General features: G+C 38.4%; 1 protein-coding gene across 10 annotated transcripts in view; it reads right to left on the reverse strand.

The window, feature by feature from the left end:
* CNOT4 (CCR4-NOT transcription complex subunit 4) overlaps nt 1–22,337 on the reverse strand; it is a gene marked incomplete at both ends in the record, with an annotated part of 69,127 nt that overhangs the window by 13,940 nt on the left and 32,850 nt on the right. For 8 of the 10 annotated variants that reach the window (XM_080701913.1, XM_080701911.1, XM_080701916.1 and 5 more), the window contains one exon: nt 19,922–20,419. In XM_080701913.1, coding sequence (XP_080558039.1) covers nt 19,922–20,419 — 498 coding nt within the window. Of the gene's footprint in view, nt 1–14,941; nt 15,043–19,921; nt 20,420–22,337 lie in introns of those variants that run through there. The other 2 variants (XM_080701909.1, XM_080701917.1) reach the window with 1 other exon arrangement.

The raw sequence follows: 22,337 nt of genomic DNA on the forward strand, positions 1-22,337 counted from the left end.
GGCATTCTAGCCCTGAGTAACACCCCTAGCCTGATTTTATTTTTATTTTGAAACACTAAGTTGTTGAGGGCCTTGCTAAATTGCTGAGACTGGCCTCCAACCTGCAATTCACCTGTCTGAGCTTCCCAAGTACTAGGATTACAGGTGTGCGCCACCACACCTGGTTTGAAACTATAACTATTTTTAGAATTCTATATTCTTTTTTGTGTGTGTGTGATACTGGGGTTCCTGGAAGCCCTTTTACCTCCGGGCTACACTCCCAGATCTATTTTTTATATTTTTGAAACGGGATCTCTTACGCCAGCGCGGCTGGCTTCGAACCTGCGCGATCCTCCTGTCTCCGCCTCCCAAGTGCGGGGATTACAAGCGTGCGCCACCACGCCTGGCAAGAATTCTACATTCTTTCCACAAATGTTATTAATAACACTTACTCATCACTTTATAATAGTGTACAGTCCTTTCATAAGACAAACTTTTAAAATGGGGATGTAAAAATAGGATATACTCTAATCACACCAAGTCCAATCACATAAAATTTAAGAAAGTACAGGATAGAAAAGATCTAACCAGTAGTGTATAAGGAAAAAGGCCAGTTGGTTTTATTAATAAGCTCCTCATATCTGAAATGACACCTTGGGTAACAGAACTTTTGAAAAGGTAACACTAGGACCATGTAAACAGATGTGCAATGTCTTTAGCAATGGTATGCTCTTGGGCCAACCACCAGTGATAACCACTCCAAGCCTCTGTGTTCTCACTTATAAAATGGAGATTATACCTACCCCACATGAAGCTTTTATAAAAGGGCTCTACAAAGAAAAGAACAAGTATTAGTAATAAGAATGGTTTTCATAAAAGTTTTTTGTTTTTGCATGGTACTAGGGATGGAACCCAGGGCCTTGCCCATGCCAGGCAAACAATTTAACCAGTGAACTACATCCCCAGCCCTAGGGCTTCACATTTTAAGAAAGGCACTATCAAATCAAAATATATGTAGAGAACGAGACCGCAGGAGGAGTGGACATCATGTTACCTGTGGAATGGCTCAAAGAACTGAGGATGTTCCATCTATATCCAGAAGTTACCAGATAAGTGGTAACTGCCTTCACGTATTTGGCAAGTTGCATTTAAAAGGTGCAAATGGGGAGAGAGGAGATAATTTTGGGTTAAGTGTGAGAAAAAGTTTTTAAACAATTACACGTTGCCATAAAGAACTCCTTACCTAGCAAAACATTAAGCTCCTAAAAAAGCCCAGCAGTATACATTAAGATTACAGTTCTAGCTGGGCGTGGTGGCACACGCTTGTAACCCCAGCGCTTGGGAGGCTGAGACAGGAGGATTACGCAGGTTTGAAGCCAGCCTCAGCTACTGAGTGAGGCTCTCAGCAACTTAGTGAGACCCTGTTTCCAAATAAAACATAAAATAGGTCTGAGAGTGTAGCCTGGAGGTAGAAAGCCCCTGGGTCCCCAGTAACACACACACACACACACACACACACACACACACACACACGAAAAAAGTAGAGTTCTATAAAAGCAGATATTTTGTAGAAGCTTTCTGTATTGTGTGTATATGTGTGTCAGGAAAGATTTATGAATAGTGTCATATATTGATTGACAAGCATATAAATAAGAATCGGGTGGGAAACATCAGAAAAAATTCCAAAACGGAAGTAACGGTATTAGAAAGAAAACAAAAAGCCAAGAGTTGAGCTTTCCTGAGTTAAAAGGTTAAATAGGAGAGAAGAAAAGGAATAATCACAAAATCTTAACACTTCAGGTCACAGGAAAGCCAAGAAGTAAATTACAACTCATTGTGCAAGTGAGTCCGAAATGTTTCCCCAAGTCCAGTATAACAGTAGGTCCATGCTTTGCAGCCTCCAGAGTGTCAGCACCATCTTAACCACCAATTTTAACTCAAGAAACATTTATTAAATATCTACTCTGTACCATTTTCTCTGGAACTCCAGCAGCCTTCTAAAAGCCCCAAACTGTTCTTTTTTTTTTTTTTTTTCCTTTTCTTTATTGAATCATTAGAGGTTGGTTATTCCAAAGTCACTGATTGTTTAGTGCCAATAAAATACTTTTAGCAGGATAGAAGTTTCTCTTCAGGCTTGCATTTAGATCAAAGTATTTGCTGCCCTCAGAGCAATTCCCCTGATGGTTATTGTGTTTATTGAGATTCTAAGATCTGGTGCCCATAATTTACCAAATTAAAAGACTTCCAAAAGATCTGAAAGTTATTTTTTTTAAAATCAAACCCAGTTCTTTACTGCATTTTAATTAAACCGCCTACTTTAATTGCAATAGTAAAGATCAGCCAGTCTAGTCTTTTCTCTAAAAGATGGTTCCTATCACCATAGAATTATCTTGTAAGTCAGTACAGAAATCTCAAACAGGACTAAAACTGTCTGATTTTAATTGACAAATTCTTCATAATTAGTTAAGAGTTTCATGTTTAGAAAGCATTTTTAGGCATTAAAATCATGATTTACCAGATAGGCATGGTGGTGTATTCCTGTAACCCCTGTATTTGGGAGGCTAACACACGAGGACCATAGGTTCAAGGTGAGCAGGTAACTTAGCAAGAACCTGTTTCAAAATAGAAAATAAAAAAGGCAAGGGGTGTAGCTCAGTGGTACTATACCCCTGGGTTCCATCCCCAATGCCACACACACACACACACACACACACACACACACACTTTGATTTACCTTATTTTGAAAAAATTATTAAAGTCACATTTATAAAACTAAATCTTAGTCATAAAGTGTTAAATGACTTTTAAGTTGACTATCTGAAAAATGGGGTAAGTTGAACAATGCCCAAATTTTACAATGTCAAAAATCTTCATTGATTCAACTTTTAACATTAAAGTGGTTTTTACATCTATTCCAAAACCAATACTATGCTTTTTAAGTGGGTTGTTTTGACTTAAAAGAGAGACTCGGAAGAAAAGATATGATCACTTAAAAAAAAAGAAAGGGAGAGTTTGGAAATAAGGCGACAGACCAGAATGGTTCCTAGGGAGACGTGTGAACACGGTAACTCTGCTTATGGAATAGAGACCCTGGGTGAACACGAACGCCCAGCAGCCTGATGAGGAGAGTGCTCTCTTTTACGAGAAGAAAAAATTCAGATATTCTAGGATCTATTGGGGAAATCATATAGGTAATGAACATTAAGATCTAGCCATGATTTTCCTGCTAACTGTGGTGAGTTATAAGGAAAAAGAACTGGATTTCTGTGTCCAAAGGAAAAAGAAACTTGTTGGAAAGGTGAGCACAGCTATCAGAATGAAACTCGAGATGATGAAGAACTAAAACTTGAAAACTTATTTATTTTGCGGTACTGGGGATGGAACCCAGGGGCTTTGTAACTCCAAGCTACATTCTCAGCCCTATTTTTTATTCTTTGTTTTGCAACAGGGCCTCACTGAGTTGCAAAGGTCCTCACTATAAGTAGCTAAGGCTGGCCACGAACCAAGATCCTCCTGTCTCAGCCTCTCAGATGCTGGGATTACAAGTGTGGACCATCACGCCAGACTTCCTATTTTATTTTTTATTTTAAAATAGGGTCTCACTAAATTCCTGAGGTTGGCCATGAACTTGCAATCCCTGTTCTCAGCCTCCCAAGTACTGGGATTATGAGTGTGTGCCTCCACGCCTGGCAATAGTTTATTTTAAAATAAAGGTCATAGTCAGGAATGGTGGCGCACACTTGTAATCCCAGTACTTGGGAGGCTGAGACAGGTGGATCGCAGGTTCACGGCCAATCTCAGCAGGAGACCCTGTTAGCATGCCCGTTACCTCTAACATGCAGAGGCAGCATACCCATGGGTTCAAACCCCAGTTCCATAACCAAAAAAAGGTCATATGGTTTAGTGTATTTACTGGGAAATTACTTAAATCTGTGCTAATTTTAGTGATACGTTTCATTCCAATTAAATAATAACCTACCATTTAAAATATAGTTGAAATCACCTAGAAGGACTGACTAGACCAAAACACAAGGTATATTATGCCTACCTGGAACCAGAGAAAGCCTGTGGTTAGGGCATATAGATCAGCAATCTATCATCATGACTACTTATCATTTATTTATTGTGGTGCTGGGGATCAAACACAGGGCCTTACACAAGCTAGGCAGGCACTATGATCATAAATTTTAATTTAAAATGTTTTGTTTTAATAGAGAAACCGTAAATGGAACAACAGTGTTACTCTGAGTGGAACCCAACACTCAGATTAAGACCAAAGAGAAACCTTCCTGCTTGGCTGATAGAAGTCAACTCTTCTTAGCTGGGGACTCAACAAAAGATATAATAGGAAAAGTCAGCTTTAGGGTGTCAGACTTTTTGCAAAAGCCAACATATACCATGATGAGGTTTAAAAACACCCCAGTGCCCTCCAGATCACTAAGTTCTACTCTAAAAAGGATAGAGTATATATCCCAAATACCAGGATTATAGGCGTCCATCACCATGCCCAACTACAAAAGCTGATTATAGTCAGTTCTCTTGGTCTTCTTGGAGATGTTGATGGCATTATCATCTTTTTTTCTTTTTATACTAGAGAATGAACCCAGGGGCCTTCTACCCACGAGCTACACCTCAGCACCTCAGCCCTTCTTACTTTTGGTACTGGAGGTTGAACCTAGAGGCTTTCTACCTCTGAGCTATACCCCCAGCTCTATTTTTTTTTTTAAAGTGTTTGTGTATGTGTGTGTGTTGCTGAGTATAGAACCCAGGAGCATTCTACCTCCAAGCTACACCTTCAGCCTTATTATTTTATTTTATTTTTTTAATTTGGAAAGGGTCTCACTAAATGGCTGAGTCTGTGATTTTCCTCACTAAATGACGGAGTCTGTGATTTTCCTGTCTCAGCCTCCCAAGTACTGGGATAAGAGGGGTGTGCCATCACTCCTGGCTTTTTTTTTTTTTTTAAACAGGTTCTTGTTAAGTTTCTGAAGGATCTTGCTAAATTGCTGAGGCTGGCCTGGAATCTTCAATCCTCCTGTCTCAGCCTCCCAAGTACTGGAATTACAAGCAAGTGCCACCATGCCTGGCTTTAGTTTTTATTTTGAAACAGGGTCTCCCTAAATTGCTGAGGCTGTCCTTGAACGTGTGACCCTCCTGTTTCAGGATCCTAAGTACTGGGATTACAGGTGTGCACCACCACATTTAAATCCTAATAGTTTTCTCCCTGTTTCATTATGCTGAAAACAACAACTTAATTGATTGAGGGGGGAAAAAACCCCCAGCAGATATGCTATCGTTCTACATGATATAACACAGGGCAGCTCTTCAAAGACGAGCCCAAGAGCAAACCTTTAGCGTGGGTGTGATGTACTTTGCTGCCATTCCTTTAAGGGTTTTTTCATTTTATAATATTAAAGATGTCAGGAGTTTAGTGTTATACATGTTGGTCCTTAAATGCTCCTAGGTAATGGGGAAAAATTGGGGGTAAATTAGATTCCAGCTCTTTTACTCTTTTAGTTCTGACCATGGTATTTAAGTAATTCAGTCAACATAAAGAGTAGCCATAGGTGATTCTACCTCTGAGCTATACCCTCAGCCCTATTTTATTCTTTATTTTGAAACAGGGTCTCACTAAGTTGCAAAGGGTCTCACGAGTTGCTGAGGCTGGCCGTGAACCTGCGATCCTCCTGTCTCAGCCTCCCAAGTACCAAGATTACAAGTGTAACCCCTTACCTCGGCTTAGCCTTGTTTATTATTATTATCATCATTATGTGACTCTTTAAGAAGATTGTTAAAGACTGTTGTATCTATCAGAGTTCTCAAGTTCCACGATTCCAATATGAATCTATATTGGTACTGGGGATTGAACCTAGGGACATTCTACTTCTGAGCTATACTCCCAGCCCTAGTTTATTTTTAATTTGGAAACAAGGTCTCACTAAGTTGCTGATGTTCTTGCTAAACAGCTGAGGCTGGCCTCAAACCCACAATCCTCCCAAGTATTAGGATTATGCTGTTTCAAATCTATTCACATGATTACTTCATACATTTTTATTTCAGGAAAACAAATTTCCTAAAGGGTCTCTTGCTTAGAGAGAGCTCTTAGAGCCCTTCGTGTGTGTGTGTGTGTGTGTGTGTGTGTGCGTGTGTGTGTGTGTGTGCGTGTGTGTGTGTGTGTTTTAGGGGGAAGGATAAGTTTATTAACTCACAAGCTCAGGTGCAGAGATATGAGTATTTTATGGTTTATCAACAGGCTCCAGGGTTTGCCTTTCAACTTCCTGGTCAAATAGTTGAGTCTAGATGCTATTACTACATAGCCACAACCCAAAAAGGACCAAAATTCTCACAGGTTATTTATTTTACTATTTTTACACTGAAATAAATTAGAGAACAATACTGGGCAGTGAGTTCTATAGTTAATAGTCCAAACAATTAATTCTATTTTATGTGAATTCTACCTCTGTAGAAAAGAAAGGTACTGGGTACTTTGAAGGCTTTGTAAATTATATTGGTGGGCCTTGGGGTACAATAGCACAACAGTCTGAGTACCAAAGGGGAGCGGGAGTAACAAAACTGTTCTAGGCACAGTACGTTCCAGGGTTGGCTGGGTGTGCCAAAAATCTTAGAATCCTAAGCAAGTGAAATGGGCTAAGGTAGTGAAGTCAATAGCTGGCTGAGGAAGTGTAGTCAAGAAGAACCTTGGGGAGTGGGGCATGGTGGAGCACACCTGTAATACCAGTACTTAGGAGGCTGAGAAGCAAAGATCCTGGGTTTGAGGCCAGCTTCCGCAACTTAGCTGGGCCCTGAAACAAAATAAAATACAGCTGGGGGTGTAACTCAGAGGTAGGATGCCTCTAGATTCAACCTTCAGTTAAAAAAAAGAAAAGAAAAAAGAAACTGGAGAAAATGGACTGGTTATCAAGGTCAACAATTTCAAGTTGTTCTGTGAACTTCTGAATATTTTGGTATAATTCACAGTGGCTTAAACTACTTAGGCTTACTTTAGTTCTAAGTACCTAGCAGGTATAAACTGATTTTGTATAACTCAAACTCAAACTCAATGTCGACTCTTTAAAAGACCACGAAATAGAATGAATTCTTAATGAATCCTGAATTATCAAGAGTAATTCTCTAGAAACAGCTACTAACTAGAGTAGCTGTAAAGAGGTATGACCAGCAATTCTGAGTGGCTAGATCAATACCCATGGAAGCAAATCACAGACCAGTAAGAAATTCTGATGAGCAGGGGCTTCTCCATCATCAGTGTGGTTTCATAAACCACATACTCTTGAGTAATGACATATTTTGAAGCATTATCAATTTCAAATAGCACAGTTGATACCTCAACTGACCTATATGGAAATAAGTCCAGTGAATTTCAAAGATTTCACTTTTAGGAAACTAAGGTTGCTTCCAAACTAGGGACCTATGCTATCAGATACAGAGAAAATAAATATTTTCGTCCCTACTCTAAATCTTCAGCAATTTTCCTTAAGTGCTACATTCTAAATCTGTAAAATATAGAGCAAGCCAGTAATTTGTAGATTGTATTCATTCTCAAACTATATCCTCCTTAGAGAGAAAGAAAGCAAAAAGAAATATTAAAATGTTATCTTTAAGTCATCAAAAGCTTAGTATCAGACAAATGAAACTGTTCTGTGAGATCATCATTGTTAATATTGGATAAATTGCTATAATACTAGATGTCAACCACTAAGCCAAGCATGGGAAGGAGGGATGGGGAGGGAATGGGGTGGGGATCGGGTAGGGGCTAATTGGGCGATGTGTGCATGTATGTCTACAAAAGTTGTTTTCTTTTTATCCCACTATGATGTATGAATACAGTGCACCAATAAAAAAAAAAAAACTATGTTAAAATTCTTAATTTTTCTCCCCCCTCCCCCAGTGGTGCTAGGGATTGAACTCAGGGGTATTCTACTTCCAAGCTATACCCCTAGCCCTATTTCATTTTTTTGTTCGGAAACAGGGTCTCACTAAGTTATTAAGCGCTTCGTTAAGTTGCTAAAGCTGAGCCGGGTGTGGTGGCGCACGCTTGTAATCCCCGCGCTTGGGAGGCTGAGACAGGAGGATCGCGCAGGTTCGAAGCCACCCTCAGCTAGTGAGGCCCTCAGCAACTTAGTGAGACCCTGTTTCAAAAATAAAATATAAAATAGGGCTGGGGGTATAGCCTGGAGGTAGAAAGCCTCTGGGTTCTACCCCCAGTACCAAAAAAAGAAAAAAAAAAAAAAAAAAGCTGCTAACGCTGGCCTTAAACCCATGATTCTCCTGTGTCAGCCTCCTGAGTACTGGAATTACAGGTATGTGCCACCACACCCAGCTAATTTCTATCTTTTCTACTCTTCAGTGATATACTGCTTAACTAAAAGTCTGCTCTATGAAGAATGGCCTGATCCAAGTATGTAAAGAGAGACCCTTTCTCTTCATCAGTAGGACGCCTCTGGGGACAGGGAGGGGAGCTTTCTAGTTTGCTTGTGAGGCTGGAAGAAGCTAGCTCCTATAACATGGGCGACTCAACTACCAGACTCACCCTATCCCACCCTTACCCCCCACCCCCCGTCATAACCTTTCACGTCAGAAGTAACATTTCTACTTACTTATACCTGTCTCATCTCATCTCTGGCTTTTCCCAGGCCCTCTCAGGAGTGTGCGTCCATGTCTTCCTGCCATGAGTAGAGGAAGGAAGTTTGCCTCTGGATCAGCTCGACCCAGGTTTCCCCAGGCATTACCATGCTTTCTTTCTACGATTCTCTTTCATATAGCCTGACTTCTACTGTCACAGAGACTGGGAGAAACAGTGGAGAAGAGACGGTCAAAGGTTAGAGCAGCTAAGCCTTCTTTGCAGCTAGCTTCCAGCATTGATGTTAGACATCTGTCTACCATTCCTTCTCTGCTTCTCCTAACTGCTAACACACTGGCCACCATCTCATCTGTCCTTCCTTTACAACCTACTGTGTTCTTTGTCCTTATCAAATCTAAGACCCCTGAACTCACTTCCACATCACTCACCCCATTGGTTCACAGGACACTACCTTAGTGGAATCCTCTGGACCACAAGATGAGGTCTTTTGATAGTGTCTTCTTGAATATCGTTATGTCCTTGTCCTCTTTACCTTCTAACCCAATTCACAGGATTTGTTTTTCCCACCTCTGGTATTCTGTGCTACATCAGAGGAACATACAAAACCACACACAGCAGAACTCTAAAATTTAATGTCTAAGTGGACCCATACTTTAAACAGCAATTTTTATATTGTAATTTACCTCAAATACGCGTCTAGGCTTATTCTCGTGGATGCTTTTAAACCCTGACACCCCAACCTCTTTCTTTTTTTGACATGGGGGTTTGAACCCAAAGGAATTCTACTTCTGAGCCTAGACCCTCACCCTTATTTTACTTTATTTTTTATTCTGAAATAGGGTCTAAGATTCTAAGGCTGGCCTTATGATCCTATCTCGGGAGGTACACACAGTTCTAGAAAAGGTGTGCACCATCATGCACTCGGCTCCTCGTCCCTCCTGATAAGACTCCCGGCTCTACTCTCTCACCCCCATTCTCAAACAATGCGTTCCAGTAATTACTGTTATGAGCCCCTTCATTCGTTCTCATTTTTCTCTAATCCTAAATCAGATATATCCCATGTCTCTAAAGAAAAAGCACAATCTCATCCCAAGGGTTATTTCCTCCACCATTTGCAAAAGTCCGTTATCCTGCTCAACTGGCCTTTCTCTTCCTCTCGATTGACTTTCTATGCCCTAAATAGTTTGCTCAGCTATATTAGAGCTATGTCATGTAGCAGTCTTTTCACTTTCTTGCCAAATGTTCAAAATAAGTTTCATATCCTTGATACTGTCTCATTAATCCTAGAAATCTGGCTCTCATTCGGCACCTTTATATGAAAGTTATGTTTTTAAAGATCAGCAGAAGGGGAAATAACCTAAAGGCCCGTTCTCAGATTTCATGCTAATTTTCTTCGCTCTCTCCCTTTTTCTCGGGGGGGGGGGGGGGGGGAGACAATGAAAATTGAACACAGGAACATTCTGCCTCTGAGCTATATCCCCAGGCACCAAATTGCTGTAGCCGGCCTCAAACCTGTAATCCTCTGGTTTTAGCCTCCCAAATACTGGGATTACCACTTCGGGCTTCTTAGGGCAACTTCTAATTCATACTTTCTTTTTCATTCCAAGGTTACTATTCCAGTCCAGACTAGCTAACCTGACTTGAAATCACTAAACTGACTTGAATTACTCGTCAGTCACAAAAGTCTAGTTGTTATTGCAACGTGTACCACCCAGCAACGGCATCTGGGGACTGCTTTCTAACTTGTCCGAATTCACTCGAATATGTCACCAAATTGCTCAAAAATGCTACAGCCAAGTAACATCTTTGCAAAAACCCTATAGTCCTCCACCCCTGCCAGCTCAAGATGTAACTCTTCTTCCTAATTTTCAAAGCTTCAGGCACTGAAGGACTAAGGACCCATAGGCCTCAGTCAAGTGTAGCTCCTTCCTGTTCTTCCCTCCCAAGCCCTGACCTTCCTCTGCTTTCATCTAAGTCAACTTCCCAAGTCAGACAAGGTCCCACACTTCTGATGAAGCCGCCCCTGTATCAGCACAGTAACTTCTTCCTCTAACTCGGGTCGTACTTTTGTTATCAGTATAGTGCACGTTACATGTATGAATACCTCCTCATCTTCCTGCTACTTATCCAGCTTAGGGAGACACATAGTAGGCATTCCATGAGACAGCGAGACACACACAGTACTAATGGCGGAAAGACTAGGTCGACCAGATAATCTGATAGTGCCAATTTTGGAAAATATATCAATCATTGTTTTGGGTTATCACTTCTATATAAGATTTTATTTTTATTTTTTGGTATTGGGGATTGAGCCTGGAGGCATCTCACCCCCAAGTTACACCTCCAGCTCTCTTTTTTTTGTTTGTTTTTTAAACAGGGCCTTGCTAAGTTGTTGAGGCTGGCCTTGAATCTTCAATCCTCCTCTCTCAGCCTCCCAAGTACTGGGATTATAGGCATGCACCACTGTACTTGGCTTCTTTATACTTAAGAAGAAAAACTTACTATATTGTCAATTGAATAATACTCATCTTTTAAGGCCAATAAAGCAAATTTGGAGGAACTTCATAATAAATATCCAAACCTAAAAATCAACATAGGGTAAATTGCCCCCCATTTCTGCTCGCTTTCTCCCCGTGGACCTGTGTCACAGCAGGACAGTTCTGGCAGCCTGGAAGGTACGTGGCATATCGTGCTAACAGGAGCCCTGTCTGCAGAAATGTCCACAGAGAACATGCATTAGTGTTATTTTCTTTAAAGGAACTCATACATATAGAAGGTCTTACTTAATTCTTGGAATGCATATTCTTCACTTAAGAAGATACAGACATAAATTAGAATAACAAATGCTTGTCCTACTGAGGCTCGCCACCTCCCTACAAATTATCATATATTTGAAAATTTGTGGCAAAAGTATTCAATACCCTTTGTTGCCACTGTCAGAATGGTTAGTGAGAGGTGAATAATGCGACGAGCTTAGACTGCTATATCTGTTTTGGTGATTAAAGTACATCAGGAGCTGGCCTGACAAAAATAATGTAAAAGAAAGCAGCCACTAGACTGGGATTCTTGGTAATAGGGTCGGTATTTTATTTAACTGTATATCCCTCAAGATCTAGCTCAGGTCACTACACAAAACAGGTACTCAAATTTTTAATTAATGCTTTGCTGAAATAAAGAAGAATATACAAAAGAACCACCTGGAAAAAAAATACAAGAGCAGGATGAGAAGTAAAGCATTCATAATTTTTTTCCTAATGGGATCTTTAAGAAAACAAAGAGGCACTTGATACCATATAACTGAACTCATTCCGTCAAGAACTCTATTTCCTTCAGTGACACCAAAATCATTTGGGGGCGGCAGTCCTCCGCCCCTTGCTTGAGGAGGCAGAGGTGGGGGTAATAATAGAGGGAAGTTACCAAACTCTTTACAAATCCAGTAACTATGGATCCCTAGGGGAAAAAATAAGGATCTATGTGCAAGTGCAAAAATCCAGTTTTATATGTACCTTCAAAGGGTCCGGCCTCTCAGGAGTGTTAAGGAAAAGACTAGTCACTTTATAGAGGTCAAGGATGTCAAAGTATAAGATTTTTCTCATTAAAGATGGATCATGCAGGAATTTATCAAAAACAAACTTGAAACATTTTAAGGACTTCTCTTCCTTTTTACATGGTACTGGGGGCTGAACCCAGGGGTGTTCTACCACTGAGCTACACCCCCAGCCCTTTTTGAGACAAGGTCTTGCTAAGTTGCCAAGGCTGGCTTTGAACTTGCAATCCTCCAGTCTCAGGCTCCAAAGTACTGAGATTACAGCTATGGACCACTGCAACAGGATTAGAATTTCTCATTCTTTACCATCATTTTGGTTACAATTTGTTTGCAAAGTGAAATAGTGATTTAGCATAAAATTACGACTGACTTTTAAGACTTCTGGAAAAAAAAAACAGCAAATGAAATATTGAATAAACAAAAAGGCGAGGTCTTACAAGGTCCTTATAAAGTCCAGAAATTTCAAAATGGATTAAAATACCACTTTTTAACCACTTAGAAGTTGGAGTGTTAATTTCTTAAGTAGCATTTCCCTGGTCACAATGCGCCTGGAAGGAGAGAGGAGAAGCAGGCAAGAACACTGCTTTGGGAATCTATTCAGAACTCTGGGCAAGTCTGGGCAAACTGTACAAATTATAAATGAAAAAAGACAGAGAAAGATCAAAAGGAGAACATTTGTTTAATAGGTATTTCTCTCAACACTGAGAACTGAGTAAATGGGTGCTAACCACCTGCTAAGGCGTAAGAAAATCCACGCAGTGAAAGGCTTATACAGAAAGCCAGAAAAGGCTATGTACTAGTAAGCATTATTACAAGGAGCCAGAGTAGTCCAAGGAGCCTTAGCCCCACAGGAAATATCAGCCAGATCTTGGCCTTTTACAACAAAAGTAATTAAATTAAGCTATGATTAAAGATTGATATTTAATAAGTCTATGATAATTCATTTTTTTTACATTGGTAATTTTCTTGTAATGTCTTAGAATCACTTTTAAATGGAAATCAGAGATTGATATTTATGCTGAGTTTTATAAAAATAACTTAAATGGCCAATTAGTTCTTTCTGTGCCTTCAGTTAACCAAATTTAAGGATATATAAGAGTAGATTTTAGTCTACCCCCACGATACCTCATGATAAAGCTTTTAATTTGTTGTACTATATGTATTATAAAGCAATCAGATTTCATATAGAGAAGTAACCCAAAAACTCCAACTCTAACCAACATTAGCATCATGTCTTAGAAGGTGTCATTTTGTTGCTGTTGTTATTATTATTAATTTAAATATCTGAGCTTTTTTATGGTAGTCATGATACCCCTCTTTTATTTTCTTTAACAAATTAAGGCATGGCTTTTTATCACAACTGTTTTTAAAATATTTTTTATTATTTATTAGGTGTGTGTGTGTGTGTGTGTGTGTGTGTATGGTACTGGAGATTGAACCTAGAGGCATTCTACCTCCAAGCTACACCCCCAGCCCTACTTTTTATTCTTTATTTTGAAACAGAGTATCACTGAGTCATGGAGGGTCTCACTACATAGCTGAGGCTGGCCGGGAGCCTGCGATCCTCCTGTCTTGACCTCCCGAGTACTGGGAGTACAAGTGTGCGCCACCACGCCTGCAGGCTTGTTTTTAAAATCTCAAGAGGTCTGACTTTCCCTTTCTTGCCAGATGCTGCTTCATATAGGCAGAATGTGGTTATGTTTTTAAAATCAACCTCTGTCCACTGCTCAGAACTGAGTTGTTTATTATCAGTTTTAAAACTGTTTCAAGAAATTTTATATTATCAAAAACATAACTTTACAATATGTCCTAATATAGTACTTCACTACTCTGTGATTAACTGAGTATCTATGACAACTTACATGGCCTAATTTTAGAGGATACCCAATCTCTTCTCTTCTGCTTTAAGTCTCATTCTGGTCAGGTATGTATAGTCTTTTTTTAAATCACATTTCAGATATTAAACAATGAAATTTCCAAACAGATATCCCAATGAAGTACTGTTTGTTCAATAAAAATGTTACACTACTACAGCTGCTAGTCACATACAATGTTCATCGCATATTCAAGTTTCTGATCATCAACTAGAAGTTGAAATTCTGTTTTTGAGGCATTTCCTGGTTTACTAGGCAGTGCATTAGAAAAGAGATTATATTGCATTTAGGCCATAATAATTATCTTTTAACCATCTATTTATAGTTAACAACCATTCAAAAAGAAAGTGCAAATGTGCAAATAAGAACAAAACAGTTTCTACACATGTAATGCATAATATAGGATATAAATCCAGGCAACTAAAAACAATTGCTGACATCATCCTTCTGAGCATTAAATGACACCACCAACTTTGTTTTATATGTATTCTTTCTTGTCAGGTAGTCAAAGAATGCAATAGACATTATCTTCTCAATTTTCAAAATTTCAAATTAGGATATTACCATTTTTTTCACAAATCAGAAAACAAAGAGCTACCATTACCTTTGTATATTTTTCAATAATAGAGCCAAAATAAGAACAATTCTAACTAATCTCATCTGGGATCTTAATTAGTACTATTAAGTTTATTTGTATGAGTTAAAATAGTATCACTCATGAGAAACAATGCCAAAATTATTATGCTAATAAATTATGTTAAAGGCCTAATGAAGAAATACTTTAGCAACTATGAGGTAACACACTAGTTGTAGGCATGAGGAACGTTTATATTGGCTCTTTTGGGTGTATACATTAAATGCAAAATCAGAAAGGAATCATGCAAAAATCCGGTTGCCCATGCAAGCACCCCAGAGTCTAATCCTCTCCTCTCAGTTCTCTTGTCAGGCCACAGTAGTGTGGAGACTTGTAGGCTGCTGTCCTTGTTGTAATGAATGGGAAGAGGCTGACAGTGGCATGGTCGAAACCTTCACCTCTTCTTCCCCTGTGGAAAAGTCAGTCATGGTCTAGTTATGGGTGACTAGATTTGTTAACAGTCCCTTTAAAAATGACTTCAATATTTGGAATACTGATAACATATATAAAATACATGCTTAATGGTAGGAATCTGGGTGTGAAACAAGACATGAATTTTAAAATATAAACTTATCAAGTACCTAGAAAGTAGTTACACTCTAAACACACCCTTAATTTTCATATTGTCAGAGATAAGATCAAATAAAATAGATTTAGATTACAAATAAACTACAAAAGAAATAAAAAGACCAGGAAAGCCATTCTTTTCCAAGCCAATTGGACCCCTTATATTAAGTATAGATATTCCTAATGCTAAATATTTTGTGAAAAAAAATAAAATTTGATTTATAGTAGTAAAAACTGATTTTGAAAGAGGAAATGTATAATCCACGTTTTAAAAGCATTAGTTATACATTAGGAAAAATATAAAGATTAATTTAGTAAATTAACATACAACATATGAAAATTTAATGTGTACTTTTGAAGTAATTGGAAAATAGCAAAATGTTAACAATACAATGATCCAATTGACTGAAAGGAAGATGACTACTTCTAGGTCAGAGAACTATACATGAATAAAATTAGTTCCCCTAATTATAATTGATTATTTAGCTAAAAGTCAATTATTTCACACATGACTCAGAATTCAATCAAGTCACTGTGAAAAGTTAATACAGAAGCAGAACACTTAAAAGAAAAATGTCCTCTCATAAGTAAAATTAGAATTAGCAAAAACATGAAAAATTCCAAGCCTAACCAATCTCAAATATCTTTCGAAGTGTATCTTGAAACAACAATGCTTACACACTTAGACTATTAATTGTTTTCCAAATAATTCTTAGCATTATGGAATAAAAACACCTTGGCAGAGAGTTCTTCGGGAAATAAATTTGCAAAATTACATTTGGAAGAATAGCTTAACTGACAAATGCAGATAAAAAGTCTTTCAATCAATAGAATAGGTTATATCATATTTCTTCAGTAAATTGGCAAAGCTCCTCTAAACCCTACGTAAATAGCAAGGAGGCTGTGTAAAGCAAATTCTAGACTACAGTTTTAGTAAGACCATGGTACTAATGAGGAATAAGCATAAGACTAATTTCCATCCAGTCAATGAACTTCATTCTATTTTGTTTATATTTGTTTATTATATGCCATATCCCTGAGCTGGGCCAATTTGTCTTATAAATAGATACTATTGCTAAAAGAAGACTTGCAAGTATGTGAGAGCAAAAATCGATTACTAGGGGAAGAAAGCCAAGTCAGAGCACATGCCAGTGAGCTTCAATTGAAGGAGAGCATCCGTGTTGTGGTGCAAAAACATTTCCATGACTGAATCTGAGATCTGGGTTCTTATGCTAATTCTACTGCTAATTGAATATGTGACCTTTAACAAATAATTCAAGCTTTCTGGAATACAACTCTGCCATTTCTAAAATGATGAAATTGAACAAGATAAGTCACTTTTTAGAACAAAGGTATATGGTTCCAATAATAATAGAAAAATCTAAATGGGCTTAGGATAACTGCCACTAATCGATGTTTCCCCTAAGAATATATTTATGTCAAAAATTCTTCTAAATTTAGCCAACCAGATGTGCAGAGAAATGTTACTAAAAAGATCTTACCTAATTAAGGAAATAACTAACTTCAAACACAAAAATGTTTTCGATTAGACAAAGGAAACAGAAGCCTAATTTCTGTCAAACCTCTGGCAACTGTTCTTCCCATGACAGGTTTCAGATATATCAGTTTTTAATAATTAATTGAAATAAACCAAAAATAAAAATCTGAATACAAATAGATAAAAAACAGACGTGGTATCTGTATAGGTGGCTGCCAACCCTGCTTTGCTCCAACAGGTTAGGGACCCTATTTTTCTTTATATATCTAAAGAATAAATGCATATGCTATTCCCGGTATAGAATTAGTTTAGAATATTATCCAAGTATATATTAAAGTAGCAGGTCCCACCGAAACAGTATGTAGCCTCTGATTAAAGCATTTAATGAGCAGCTATGCTTTCTTAGATGCCATGGAAATCACTGGAGGATACAAAGCTGAGCCCTTCCTGTAGTTCAACTCAATGACAACCAAACTACGACTGGAGATAGGGAGGCATTTGTACTAAGGTATTAAACTGCTTCAAACTGGATACGGTTAAGCTGTGTAGAGTTTTCCAGATACTTATTCTGTCATTTCTAATGGGTTCTGAAAATCTTAATCATCTGGCCGACATGTAACTACTCTGCTTTGAGGCTCAGCATATTCAGTTTCCTGCGGCATCTGTCAAAAATTTAATAGTTATGAGAAGATTCTGGTGTGACTCTTGATAAAGTTTTAATCTTAGTGTATTCTCTAACCTTTAGAGCCTTAAAAATAATCTAACAGTAAGTTTAAGCCAAGTCACCATTTAAATACCAACTAAGTATACAGAATCAAATACTGAAAAGCCAAACTCTCCCCATCCCCACCAATACAACAGTGATTCAGACTATAAAGTTGGTGACTTAAGTCTTAGCATCTCTTGAAAAAATTTGTAGTGCTTTTTGTTTGAATATATCATAAAAGAGAAAAAACTCAAAGATAGAAATATAATTTAATGCCACTTTGAAAAGTAAAGTATCAGTTTGAGATGACAACTACACTTACTAATCAGATTTTTCATTACCAGCGTGGCATTCCCAAAATATCTACTTGCTTGAAATAGGTTAAAACTGCTGTTTGGTACTAATGAACAACTAAGAAACTGGAAGAACACAATTTATCAAAGATAGTCATATAGTAAGTCAAATATAAGAACATAATGAAGACAGCTAAGAACTAGACTCCCGTATCAAGTCCACACAGTGTGTCTGGCTGTCAGAAAGCCTCATCTCCTCATCCATTCTACCTTTATGATTCAAGAAGTACCTCCTGTATGGAAGGCAGTTTCAATGCTTCTTAATATAATGACTTACTAATGCCTGCCTCTGTGACTTTACTCAGGAGGTTACCATCAGCACAAAAGGCCTTTTTCTTCCCCTGCTGCTAACCCAAATCCAAAGATACGATAGTGTAGACCAAGCCTCACTTCTTCAATGAAACCTCCCCAACAATTATAGGCTTTATTGGTGTCTCTCAGATTCTAGTACCATACATACGGTTTTCATTTTCATACATGATTTTAATTTTATCTTTTCAAGTACATTCTAAATTACTACCTAGGTATTTCCCAGATGATCTAGTTCATTTTGGGGGCAAAAAGGAATTGAAATTGAAATTGTAATTGGTTTAATACTTAGGGAACTCAACTTTAACTTTTTTTTTTTTTTTTTTGATGGTACTGGGGTTCCTGGAAACCCTTCTACCTCTGGGCTACACTCCCAGACCTATTTTTATACTTTTTAATTTGGAAACAGGGTCTCTTAAGCCAGTGCGGCTGGCTTCGAACCTGCGCGATCCTCCTGTCTCCGCCTCCCAAGTGCGGGAATTAACAACTTTAACTTTTAATGTTACAATCAGTTATAATATTCACTACGAGTAATTAAAATGCCACCTTACTAAATGATTAAAACAAAACAAAATTACATTCTAAAAGTCTATCTTGAATCAAAGAAAAGAAAAAGAGTGCAGAGAGTGGACAGAGTGTTTCACAAGTGAATATGACAGAGAAAGAGAGGACTGAAAATGCCACTCTATGTTACCTACCACCTCCCATAATTAAATGAGCAAATATTATGAACCCCATTCGGTGCTCAAATCACTACATTAGGTGCTCTCACACTTATGTAAATTAATTCCACTGTATCCACAGTCACAAACTAAGACCTAGCTGCTTTTCTAGAGCATGAATGCTGTTGGTCCCAAGGGTACACAGCCAAAGAATTCTGCTGGATCTCAGCAAATTCATCAACCTGGCTAAGAGTAAGAGAATGATGGCTTGCTGTAAAGGTGCACTATTGTGATAACACTGGGTCATGACATCCTTAAGGCCATGACAAGGAATGCAAATGAGGTGTGTAAACTGTGTATCAGATGAGGAGCTACTCTACTAGACTGGAGAGAATCAAGAGGAACCAAATGAGATGAGAACACTATTAACAAGAATGACTCTCCTAGAACACATTTCATCTAAAAAACATTACATAGGATCTTAAAGGCCCAAAGTTCTGAAACCTTCAAGGGTAGCAGTACAAAACCAGAAGTATTCTGACATCAAACTTATGTTACCTGACATATACCTATTATTTTCCCCCAGAAATAAAAATACATGACAGACTAAAAGGGTAAATATCTCTCCTTGAATAATTTCTTTTTCACAGAAAGCATGTCTGTGACATGTATTTATAAAAACATTAATCAGAGCTCTCAAGTATTCTCAAGCTTTATTGATATATAGCACATCCGTGATGTGTGTGTGTCAGTCAAAACAATTGCCATAAGCAGTTAAGAGTGGCTTTATTCCTCATGCTCTCATTGGTTATCGTTAAAAACTTAACCACTTTGCTTTTAGAACATAAAAATCAGAGTTTTCACTATGGTGTTGGACTTTATAGCACCATAAATTCAGAGCCCATTTTCTTCTTTTATTTAATAGCATTTGAAAATACGGTAATTATCATATTAAGTAAAATAATTCCAAACAATAACTAGGTAAAATACTCCACCATCCTTATAAAGCTCAATATTACAAGGCATCACCTAATTAAAATGTTTTAGATTATGATAAAGACTTTAACATTTTTTTGTGGAAATTTCCAAAACTAATAAGTACTCCCTGCTAGTCGACATTTCCCTCCCTACCCCCCCAACAGTGTAAAAGCACGAGTTATTCAAGAATTCTCGAAGGCTTTAAATGAACCTACCTGCTATAGGGATCCCTCCCAGACCTGTGTTGTGCTGTGGCGGGAGATTCAAGTCCAAGAAATTACTATTTGAGGTGGGGTTTGCTGTGTGGTTCAAGTGCATGATGCTATTGCGTGGAAAGGCCATCCAAGGGTAGCGGGCTGCCTGGCCTGGAAAACTGAACGAATTGTAAACTGCTCGGTGCTGCTGAAACTGAGGGAGCCTCTGTGGCAAGACTGAAAAGGGACTATTAAGAGAGTTGGCGTTTGTAGGTGCAGCAGGATGCAGGAATCCAGAGCCCGGGCCTTTGGCGGCTGTAGTGTGTGAAGAGGAGTTCTGAAGAGATGTGGGTGAAAGGGCAGGCTGATCTTGGACGGATAACTCCTTCTCAATCAGGTCTGCTAAGGCTTTCCGAGTCACATCAAAGGGATCAAAGCCCAAGTCATCCTCCGGTTGTTTAGAAGAACCAAAGCCAAATGCCGCTTGCCAGTCTGTAGAGGATGACACCGGGATTGTTTCTGTTGGGAAGAAGACAGTGATGAATACAAAACAGAGTTTACACTCACAATGAGTATCCACACTAGTGAAAGTTAAACATGTCACACTGTAAGATAAAAGTATATAGCCAGGCGTGGGGGCGCACGCTTGTAATCCCCGCGCTTGGGAGGCAGAGACAGGAGGATCGCGCAGGTTCGAAGCCAGCCGCGCACGCTGGCTTAGGAGATCCTGTTTCCAAATAAAAATGTAAAAATAGGTCTGGGAGTGGAGCCCGGAGGTAGAAGGGCTTCCAGGAACCCCAGTACCACCAAAAAAAAAAAAAAAAAAAAAAGATAAAAGTATATGCAAAATCTTACGACTTCTTAGATTAGTAAGATCATTCATTACAAAGGCCTCAGATACTCCTAACATTGATTACATTCTTAAATCATAAACCTCAAAAGCTGAATGATATGGACAAATCTAGTTTATTGTGTATAGGGCTGGGGACTAAACTCAGGGGATTCTACATCTGAGCTATAACCCCAGCCCTATTTTATTTCTTATTTTGAAACAGGGCCTCACCAAGTTAATGAGCATCTCACTATTTGCTGAAGCTCTCCTCAAACCTGTGGTCTTCCTGTCTCAGCCCCCCTAGTACTGGGATTTCAGGTGCGTGTCACCATGCCCAGCTCAGATTTTGTTAATCAAAAGAAAAAAGTGTTTGATATGCAAATTATACTCAAGTACTCAATCAAAACCAGGATGTCATTTAAATAAAGTATATAATCAAACAAATTTAAATTAATAAAGCTTTTTTTATTTTAAAAAATGTATTTAAGGCAAAGTATGAATAATTTTGAAAATGGTGCACACTTGTAATCCTAGTACTTGGGAAGCTGAGGCAGGAGGATTGAAAGTTCAAGACCAGTCTTAGCAACTTGCCAAGATTATCAGAAGCCTAGAAAGAACCTGTTTCAAAACAAAAAGCAATTTTAAAAAAAGGCTGGGGTATTGCTTAGAGGTAGAATGTCTCAGGGTTCAATACCCAGTCATTCATATATATATATATATATATATATATATAGTGGCATGGTGGTGCATGCCTATGATCCCAGTTTGTAGAGGAGGCTGAGGTAGGAGGATTATAAGTTTGAGGCCAGCCTCAGTGACTTAGTGAGATCATGTTTCAAATTAAAAGTAAAACGGGCTGGGGATGTATCTCCAAGTTAGAATGCCACTGGGCTCACTACCCAGTACTAAGGAGGAAACCCTGTACACTGCTTGAAAAGATGCCCAATTACAGATTTTTAATTTGCTTCAGAGGTGCTTCCATGAGAGCTAATTTATGCCATCTTTCATATCAATAAGGGAATTTAAAGTGAATAGAAAAGGAAATGGCAAAAGATGCCAAAACATAATTTTTACCACTAAAAAACACCTCTATCATTGGGGGGAAAATCTTAAAAATTTTTAATTACACAAGCATTAATCTGATTAAGTCCCTGGCCAGGTGTGCACGCTTATCACCCCAGCACCTGGGAGACTAAGACAGGAGGAGCACCGGTGAGCCTCAGCAAGTAGCAGACCCTCAACACAGTGAGACCCTGTTCCAAAATAAAAATTTTTAAAAATCAGGCTGGGGATGTAGCTTGGAGATAAAATGCCCCTAGGTTCAATCCCCAGGACCACAAAAAAGAGAAAGAAAGGAAACAAAGGAAGGAAAGGAAGGAAGGAGGAAAAGAGGTCCTTAATAATTCTCAAGAGTATTAAGCTTTTCATTTGGGGGGAGGGGATTATATAATCCTTGACTTCTAGAGAAATCTGTCTTTTAACACCAAAATATCTAGGTCATAAACAATTTATCTACTATCTAATTCTATGTAGCTTAAATGTGTAAAATTTTATAAAAAGAGAGCATGAAAGAAAAAGGATAAGAAGTTATCTACCAACGAAGGG

The sequence above is a fragment of the Muscardinus avellanarius genome (genome assembly GCF_963383645.1).
Source record: "Muscardinus avellanarius genome assembly, chromosome: 9".
Lineage (NCBI taxonomy): Eukaryota > Metazoa > Chordata > Mammalia > Rodentia > Gliridae > Muscardinus > Muscardinus avellanarius.